The sequence below is a fragment of the Cryptotermes secundus genome, unplaced genomic scaffold (assembly GCF_002891405.2).
Source record: "Cryptotermes secundus unplaced genomic scaffold, Csec_1.0 scaffold189, whole genome shotgun sequence".
NCBI classification, from domain to species: domain Eukaryota; kingdom Metazoa; phylum Arthropoda; class Insecta; order Blattodea; family Kalotermitidae; genus Cryptotermes; species Cryptotermes secundus.
In genome coordinates, this window is record NW_019742555.1 from 414,452 (window position 1) to 424,688 (window position 10,237).

Below are 10,237 nucleotides of genomic sequence, written 5' to 3' on the forward strand. Positions count from 1 at the left end.
TGAAGCTGTGCGTACGGCCTTAGAAACTGTTAGGATCGTAGCTTATTTTTAACATCGCTATATGAACTGCTTTCCCTAATGCTTTTGTTTTATCGATTTTTACGATTCTGTCACTTGCTTAGGAATGTAATAAGTTTAGACTAAATATTACGGTCATCTGGGATGTCAGCTTGTTGCTTGGAAAATAATTGTAAACTTTTCGGTACAACGTGTTATTTCCATCTTCAGGGTTGAATAATTGTATTGAATGTTAAGACATGATGAACAAAGGATTTATAAGATCGTGGTCTGTTTTAAGGTTCATTATGTTGAATTTATTTTAAATTGGGTCGCCATGATTTCTTCGGAATCTTATTCTATAGCTCCGTGTGTTTGTCTCTCCCCGAAGGAACTGAGGAACACCACGAAAACCCGCATTGAACTCTGTACCTCCTGTATACGTGGTAGGAGAGTTACCCATTGTGCCGGAACATTTGATTCAGAATTATCGTTCTGATTTTATTGACATAGGCTTAGTTATATGTGTGTCACATGACGTAGCAGTATTTTGTCCACAGAGGGTGTTTCTGTGTTCCGTATGATTCTCTTGAAATGGAGATAACTTATTTGTTCAGTATTAACTGATTGGCCGTTTTAATGAAGATGTGTATTTTCTTTGAGGTAAAGGTAAAGAGAGTAAAGTTGTACCTATGCTTAACTAATTAAGCATTACGCCATGAAGGCGTATGGGAGAGTGGATGCATAGAACCACATTTTCTTGACCTCGGTACTAGCTGGAGGTGAGTGTTCAGCTTCAAGCGCCGGCCGCTTTACCTCCGGAGAAAGAACCCCCGTACCCATTGGATAGGAGGTTGGGTGGACCCAGAGCCGGTATGGACGACGTGGGAAGAGAAAATTCTTAATGCTACAGGGACTCGAACTCCCATCCTTTGGTTGTCCAGCCCGAAGCCAGTCGCTATACCGACTACGCTACCCCCGGTTCCATATTCTTTGAAGCAGGAACTTTTAATTCGAATTTTTTAAATATTGTTAGATATTTTTCGAGCTTGTGATGGTTAAAGGAATGTTGTCTGTTTTAGAACGAGCCAAAAAGAATCCGGCTTGAAGACGGACACGAAGACTCCGTCCCCAGCGTGGACTCCACACCGCCCAGTCCAAGCCAGAGTGAGGTAAGTACCAGTGGACTGGCCGTCAGGTCTTACATATTGCAGGAATATCTTAAATAGCCAGATTTTCTTCCTCCTTTTGTTCATGCTATGAATCAGATACGTGCATCAGAAGTTGTGTTCCATATGAACTGAAACAGCCCAGTCAGTATAGTGACTACACTATGAGCTTGATGACTGAACAATCTGGGTTTTGTTCCCAGTAAAGGTATAAGACTGTTGTCTTTTCCACAGCAGCAGACAGCCTCTGTGGCCCACTGAGTCTCATATCCAGTTGGTACCAAGGCCTAATTCCCTAGGGGTATAGCGGCCAGGGCGTGAAGCAGATGACTCACTTCCATCTAGCGTCAAGTTAAGAATGCTTGGAGCTATACCTCCATTTTCCTATACACAATCATGGCATGGTGATTAAGTACAGGGAGAATATTACCTATGCTTGCTAAAATTATGTGAAAAGTAAAGGTAAAGTCAATTGAATGGAGGTTGGGTGTGTCCTGAAGCTTGTATGGACACTATGACAAAGAGAAAAACCTTTTGCATCTGCCAGAATCGAACCCTGACTCCCCAGTTGCTCATCTGATAGTCTAGTTGATGTGCTGACTGAACTGGATCTTACTCAGGCAGAAAAAAGAAAGGTCTTGAATATGTGGATCTTTGTGCCCCATATACATCTTCATGGCATGCATGGACATAGCTTCAGTTTGTTTCTGTGCGCAAGGAACATTGGTGATGTGTAGTTCATTGTTTTTTGCGTAGGTGTCGCAAGGAAGTGGAGCGCTGCCTCAGGATGAAACAAGCAATGAGGGTCTCGTCGTGGATGTGGATAGCCCTGCCACTCCTCAAAGTAAGTTACTTGTTCACATGTATCTTTATGTCTGTCCAGCCGGATTACATTAACTTTGGTATGAATGTCACGCCATAGGTAGCAGTGTCAACCGATGTGGGACTGAATATCTGTATTTCAGACATTTTAATTAATATCCAATAATGTTATTGGTTCAGGACTTTTTAAATATTAGTTCCAGTACCTGATTTTGTGTAACAGGGGGTCTTTACAATTTGCGGTCTTCACCAGATACTACTAGGATCAGATCACAGAAGATGATGAGATAGGTGCTGCATGTTGGATGACTAAACATAGTTGGGAAGGTAATATTGTGGCGTATAGACCCGTTGCTGGTGGCACGCTTCAGCGTAGTTGGTTGAGGCACTATGCTACAAGCCGGAAGGTCGCGGGTTCAAGTCCAGATGAGGTCATTGTATTTTTTTTCAGGTGACCTAATCCTTCCAGCCGCACTATGGCCCTGTGGTCAGCTCAGCCTCTAACAGAAATGAGTACCAGGAATGAATTAAATAATTTTCCTGGGGATTAAAGTGTGGCCGGCGCGTAAGGCTGACAACCTTACCGCCATGTTTGAGCCGACTGTCTAGATAATGTGGTACCCCCAACGTCTCACAACCCTATGGGCCTTCACGGCCTGTTACAGGGATAGCTTTACTTTTTTTTTACTTATGGTCCCGTTGCTAGACAAAGACCTCAAAACAAACAACGAGACAACAGCCATTGTTGTGCAACGCCGCGGTAAACACTCCTCTACAACAGTAGCGTTACTGTTGGAAACGGCGTTATGCAAACCGTTGCTAGGCAGCTGCAACAATGAGAGCGGGGGTTTTGGATGGATGATCGGATTTATTGGACTCTTTGATGCAACGCTTGACTGCACTTTACAGTACACTGTTACACGCACACATTAGTGTCCACAGTCACTTATTCGCTAGCCGTTGCTTGATAGCGGCTTTCAACTGCTGACATTCCCCTTCCATTGGTTTCCGGAACTGTCCCCAGCCTCAGCTACCAGTTTCTGACAGCAACAGCTCACAACTACCGATCCTCAGCAGTTCTGTAACTAACTGACTTCTGACTTGTGCTGCTCATAACATCTGGTCACGGACCGCACAGAAAACACCTTTCCTCTCTTGCTGTTTACGGCCAGTGCCTAGTAACGGTCGTTTTATAGTTGCTTATTTCGTTGTTGTTGCCTAGCAGCGGGTCTACATGTCATGATATATACCGAGTTTCAAAAGGAATAATAATTTTTTAATAAAGATTGTATTATTCTGTAATAATGTAATTAATTTAGGTAAAATATACGTTAGTAATATCCCAGTGCCCAAGTGTAACAAGGGTAATTGCGTCCAAAATTTGTGATCAGAATTGTACTTTTGATCGAAATTATACCGGTTTTTGTGACAGTGTTTTAAATGTAATTCATAAAGATATATTCTATATGCAGGATCGATATCTGTATTGAATTCAGTTTTCCGTGATATATGGCGCCGACATATCGATATCAACTGATATCCGTAACTATAACTCTGTCCCTACAGTCTATAGGGCATCTTGAAATGGTTGCAAGATTGTTTTTCACAGGTTATTTGGAGTTGGTTAAATAAAATGCAAGTAATAACTTAGCTAAATGTATTGTGGCGTGTGGAGTCGTTTCTATGCAACGACTGCGAGATGAAGAAATCTACCGGGACCGTTTATAGGCCACTGCTAGGTAAACGCTTCTGCGCGGCAACGGATACGTATGCGGCAGTCAAAGTATTGTCCGAAATGGGGCGTTTCTGCGCGGTTCGTGCTGACATAGTGTAAGCATTGGGCAATGCTTAGTCAGTTGTGGGATATTCGCCGGACAGTAGCGAGGTGAGCGCAGAAGCTGAATGATCTCCATCGTTAAGATCCGTTACCAGGAAACGACTAAGGAAAGTAAACTGAGATGTAGAGTGTACTCTAGTGATTTGTAGGTTGTGGTTTTTTTAAATGCTAGTGGGGTGGGACTAAGTCCCTTGTACTGCGGCCACTTCTGGCCTATTGTACCAGCCCCAGATGATAGGTGACGGTGATTGTGGAGCAATTGGTGGAATGAAGATTAGCAGAGAAAACCGAAGTACTCGGAGAAAACCCGCCCCAGCGCCACTTTGTCCACCACAAATCCCACTTGACCAGACCCGGGATCGAACCCGGGCCGCCGCGGAAGCCAGCGACTAACCGCTTGAGCTATGGCGCAGCCCTGGTGTTATAGTTACTTGTAAGTGCGATCTGTAAGTCGTCAGATCCAATCTCCAATCAAAACTCCGTCTATAATGTGACTTACACATGTGACAGTATTCATGGAACAGGAACAGAATGTGAAATGCCTGTAGAGGTCAGCTGATTTTAAAATCCCAGTTGCTATATAATTACTTGTAGTTACGAGTTGTGTATGTAAGTGGCCAATAAATTTATTGGCCAGTCCAAACCCCGTCTCTGGTCACACATACTACGTGAAAGCTGTTGTCAGAAGTGGGATTCGAACCCACAGTGTTTAATCTGCAGCAGCTCCCAGTATACATAAGGGAGGAAATGCTTAAGTAAATAACAAGTAAGCTAATAAATGTATTTGTAATGAAGCACGTGAGAAGGAGATAACCCTGCTCTTAAATAGGCCAGTCGAAGACCAAGAAATCGGAAATATTTTGACAGGATTTCTCATTTACTACAAATCCCCCCCCCCTTCTTTCATCCTGCTCCTCTTGTTTTCTTGCCTGCATTCGTAAAGAAAATAATCTGTTAGCCTCGCCGTGTCTGTCCGTTCGTTTACGCATATGTATTAGATAATTTGAGGACCGATTACGTTTTAAAATTAGTCAACTTATTTCACTTTTGCTTGAAATCGGATTATATCGACGTACACTTTATATGAAGACGTGCGAGGGTTTCTACGCGCTTCTCGACCGTAACGCTCTAAATATTTATTCCAGCGAAAAATGTTTCGAACAAAATTTTGTGTAGAAGAATGAAACGCGCGTTTTATATCTAATGCTTTTTTTTTTCTTCTATTCCCCCGTAATCATTACGGTTTGCAGGTTAGTGAAACAGAAGTGCTGTGTATGCTGTATGATAACGTAACCGTTAGACTGATAGGGCAGCCTTCCATTCACTTCGCCCCCCGCCCCTCCGCTGTTTAATGAGACAGCATCGAAGGTTCGCGTTAACGGACTGAAGACTTGACGGCAAGAGCGTAGCGAACGCGGTAGAATTGCAACGCTGGTTTCCAGAGCCGAGCGGTTACTGTCTGGGATGCAGCGTTAAAGCGAATCAGCCCATGTGAGCGGCCTGAACAATGACCTGTTCCGGATCGTGGGACCAGCGGGGCCTTGGGCACGCGCCGCACACTGTTTGGGGGCCCTGCGCTCCAGAGACGCCACACAAATGATCGTCGAACATGCGCGGACTAAACCTCGTTCCGTTTTCAGACGAAGTGCCCTTCGAGTGAACACTTTTTCATTAAGCGTACTCCTGCTTTGTAAGTCATTCTCCTGTTTTATGGCGCTATATCAGTCCCTGAGGTTATGTAATATGGGTGAAGATAGTCATGCCATATTTTGTGGTAATAATCCAGGTTACGACAAAAGGGACTGGTGAAAACTATGCAATGTAATAATTTGCTGTGGTCCTCGCCAGCACAGTCATTCTTTGTTTCGGACCCCATCGAGACCCATGACCATGTTTTTGTTCTTTCAAAGACCCTTGACGTGTTTTCAGATGGGTACCTCATTTTCGACGAGAAATGTTAAAAAAGAAGAAAAAGCTATCCCTGTTACAGGCCGTGGAAGCCCATAGGGTTATGAGACGTCGAGGCTCCCATATTTTCTAGACAATCGGCTCACAGATGACAGTGAGGTTGTCAGCCTTACGCGCCGGCCACCCTTTACCCCCAGGAAGATTCCTGGTACTCATTTCTGTTAGAGGCTGAGTCGACCCCAGGGTCATAGTGCGGCTGGAAGGATTAGGTCAATTGAAAAATCGAATAACCTCATCGGGAATCGAACCCGCGACCTTCCAGCTTGTAGAATTAGTGCCTTACCCAACTACGCTACCGCTTGCCCCTCAACGAGAGGAGGGGTTGGCGTATTCTGGGCAGAACAGTAATTTCTTCAATAAAACTGTGAAGAAACAAAATAATTTATCCTCTCCCAGGATTCGAACTCAGAACGCTTGAAGTGCCCCTTGAACAAATTCGCTCAGCGGTCATGCTTCATGCTCCACAGGTTGGAATCTCGGCCAAGTCACCGGCCATCATTACATTTTCGTGGTTTTCCTCAGCTCTTGTGTCAAATGCCAAGATAGTTCCTTAATTTATGTCACCCCCGTATTATTATTATTATTATTGGAGGGCGTTGGTTTCCCCATGCACCGCGACTAGTTATTAATCTATTGTGCGTCCCCCTTTAATATTCTACTAGTCGCCATGCCCTTCCAGTACTGGTGCTTGCTATCAGCCCTGTTCTGCCAGCGAGGTCGGCCCTCTCTGGCAGTGGTCCCCGATACTTCCCCCATCTATCGGAGGAATTGGAAACTACTTGGGCGGGAAACTTTGCCTAATTTTGCTCAGAGGTCTCCTAGAGACATGAGGATCTTTTACTTGCCGTAAATCCACGACACGGGACACAAGGCGGAATTTTTCCGTCCTTAAAAATTTCACGACCTCCGCTGGGTTTGAACTCGCGTACTTTGAGTCATGAGGTGGGAACGTTATCCCTAGACTACGGAGGCCGCTTAGGTCACTCCCGTAAAGGTCATCCGTTGCATGTTCATCGAGGGATGTATCCATCACTTTTGCCTAGGGTTTACTATACATCCTAAATATTCTTCTTTTTGTATTTCTGTAACAGCCTAAAGTAACCTTTATCCGTACCATATCCGTAAGGATGTATAAGCGGTAGTATATTTGGAGAAGTCGAAGCAGGCGAACGTGAAGACGATGACTCTGTTATCCGAGACGACGCTTTAAAATCGTGGGGCACGTTCCCTGATAAGTGTCGCAATGGAGTGAGGAATCGGAACTAATAACCGACGCCGGCGCCGAAGTTGTTTTGGACGGTGATCATGTGATACGTGACGATGTTGGCTGTACCGTTACTCAAGGATCCCACCGCGGCGGCCTGTGTTTGATCCAAGGTTACGTCATGTTGTATCTGTGGTGTTTAAAGTGGTAGTGGGGCGGGTTTTCTCCGAGTATTTCTGTTTCCCTTGCCGGTTCTTATACCACTTCTCCGCGTTCATTAATAATACTGTCATCGACGCTGCTCTCGATACTGACAAACGTCATTAAATAAGAGACTTTACACAAAGAAATGTTACGATGACGATTTTGACCGTTTGCTGGCGTGAGTGCCTGCGTCCATGGCATATTAAGGTAGATACTTGACGACAGGACACGCCTACATAATAATTCAATCAATATGAAGGCAGCACACACACACACACACACACACACATGTCCAGCAATACAACGCACGCAGTCACAAGGGAAGGACACAACACAGAACACAATATACACAAGAATATAGGAAGAGTACTCCCATAGGAGAGGATTGACGTAACTCGCGAATTTGAAGTGCGACATATAGATGATAAATCTTGAAAAGTTTTAATATATAAACTTTATTGTCATGACATATGATATATGGCGGTATCTATAAAGCTTCCCCCCTCTATCAGAGGCGTTAGAGACTACTGTTGGGCGGGAAATGTCCTTGAATTTGGCTCAGTGACCTCCTTTGGAGATATGCGGTTCTTTTGCGTGCCGTAAAGCTACGACACGGGACCACGGCTTAAAGTTCCTCCCGGAGGACTTGTTCCCTGAATTTTTCCGCCCTTAAAAATTCCACGACCTCCGCCGGGTTTGAACCCGCGTACCACTAGTCATGAGGTGGGAACGTTACCTCTAGACTACGGAGGCCTCTTTGCTGTTGACGTAACTAAGTTAGATAACGCCCTTGTTCACGCAGTAGATGGAGTTGCGGTTTAGTTGAGACGGCAACTTCTCAGACAGGGATGTAGTGCGGGCTGTTCTAACAGCTGAGCAGCAGGCGGTATGTGCCGAATGCACACGTTTTGCCCGCAGCATAACGTGTTTACACATTGTGTCTGTGCTCACACCACGTACATCTGAATGTCTGAAACATAGTCTGAATGTGTAGGATTTGAGGTTCTCACAGCTGTGATTATGAAGCGTCTTCTCTTCTGGTCCGTCGAAAATCATTCGCCGTTTCGGAGGAACATGTCACCATCTCGCAGAGTCAAAGACTAAGACGAGCAGGAAACCAGCGTATTGGCAGTCACGGCCAATATGGAGGGGAAATGTTCCTCCGAAACGTAGGTTGACTTTCAACTGACCGCACGACGTTATATACCAGTTTGTTTGAATGTGTCTGGATCAGCGGAATCCATTTCTTACAGCAAGAAAAATTCATGCCTGGTTTTAAAGACTGAAGAAGTCGACTGAAACGATGATGCACTTTGTTCTGGAGGTGTCCTGGTTCGAATATCGACCAGAAAACCAAGTGTCTTTAACTGAGGGTTTTCGGAGCCACAAACAGCGTCATTAAATAAACTAAATAAATGGAATAGTACTGTCTTGTGGTATGTGGTGCTATTAGTATACTAGACGTTCATTGACTTTTCGGAGGAACTTACTGTCTCCATCCTCCGAAACGTCGTTAAACTTACCAAATTACACAGCATCTTATTATTGCCGTGTTCACATCAGTCCTCCACTTTTCCTTGTTCTGAGCCAGATAAATCCATTCCAGCTCAAAGGTTCCGTCGTAAAATTTGAAAATTGCTGTCTCTTGGGATCTGATACCATATAGTGTGGGAGATTGTTGAAGACAATTGTTGCAGAAGGCAGTACTCTTCATAGTCACCGCTGTGAGAACCTCAGAACGAACAGGTAAATAATTGATTTTAAAGAATGTTACGATGATTGTAAAGGGTTCGTGTCGATATATATACTGCACTTAGGTTTACTTGATTTCTGAATTATGTTCAAGTCTGAGGTTCCGAACAGAACATAACGTTTCGGAGAGCGGTTAGGTTCCCGGCTTCAGGTGAAGAAACGGTGAGGTACCTACACGGTTTCGTTCGTTGGAGAATCTGATCTCAGTCAGTGGACCATGTGTACATATTGTCACACGTGGTTTAGTGACCATTGACGGGTATTGGATTGGATGATTGGATTTGGAACTCGTGACTACGAATGGTACGAGTATACATCACTATTGCTGATCTACACAGTTACACATACACACTTGGGTTCACATTCTTCACTAGTCGTATCCTGGCAACGGATTTCAACACAGTAATTATGTCAGTTTCGCTTTACCTGCAGCACAAGAAATTTTTTCCTCACAGCCTAATTCCTTTCTTGCTATCTATTCTCAACCATTCAACTGCCATCTCAAGAGACTCCATCAACTATTTTCGACTGCCGCCTTAAGAGACTGTCTCAATTCTTTCTCAGCTGGCCTGAGTTTCTCGTTATATAGCCTCGGGGCGGATCCAACAGAAAATACCGTTTCCATCGTTATGGCTCAATATTACCTCGATTTTTGCTTTCTCATTCGTTGCCTCGGGAATCTGTTTACCGAATTGTTGCCTAGCAATTACCGTCTACTCTTGTTCCGCTATTCCAGCTTTCAGGCGTCATGTCAATATATATACGCGGTGCAATCCAAAAGTTCCCGAAATATATCAATAAAAACTATTACGTCTTACCAGGATCGTATTCTGCACCATCACCTTCACAGTAGTCCCCTTGGGAGCGCATACACCGTTCCCAGCGTTTCTGCCAATTTTGAGATTAATCCTGGGAGTTTTCTTTGTTAGTACCGTCTGCGTTTCCGCCTGAATTTCCTCAGCTGTATCAAATCTTCGCCCCTTCAACTTGATTTTCATCTTGGGGAAGAGAAAGAAGTCGCATGGAGCTAAGTCTGGCGAGTACGATGGGTGGGGAACAACTGCCATCTTGTTTTAGCCAAAAATTCCTGCACAATGTAAGCCGTATGCGGTCGTGCGTTGTCATAGTGGAGTACCCAGTCGTTCGTGCGCCACTTTAGACGTTTTCTCCTCATGACCTCCCTCAAACGCCTTTTAGAACATCGCGATAAAACTCTTTATTGACTGTCTGACCAGGAGGGACGAATTCCTTATGAACAATCCCGTCAATATATAAAAAAAAAAA

The 10,237-nt window shown here is 44.3% G+C and overlaps 1 protein-coding gene across 1 annotated transcript in view; it reads left to right on the forward strand.

The window, feature by feature from the left end:
* The window catches only part of LOC111873304 (chromatin-remodeling ATPase INO80), a 151,929-nt gene that overhangs the window by 114,094 nt on the left and 27,598 nt on the right, over positions 1–10,237 (forward strand). Inside the window, exons 27-28 of the mRNA XM_023867911.2 lie at positions 1,080–1,169; positions 1,923–2,010. Of these exons, the coding sequence (XP_023723679.1) occupies positions 1,080–1,169; positions 1,923–2,010 (178 nt within the window). The remainder of the gene's footprint in view (positions 1–1,079; positions 1,170–1,922; positions 2,011–10,237) is intronic.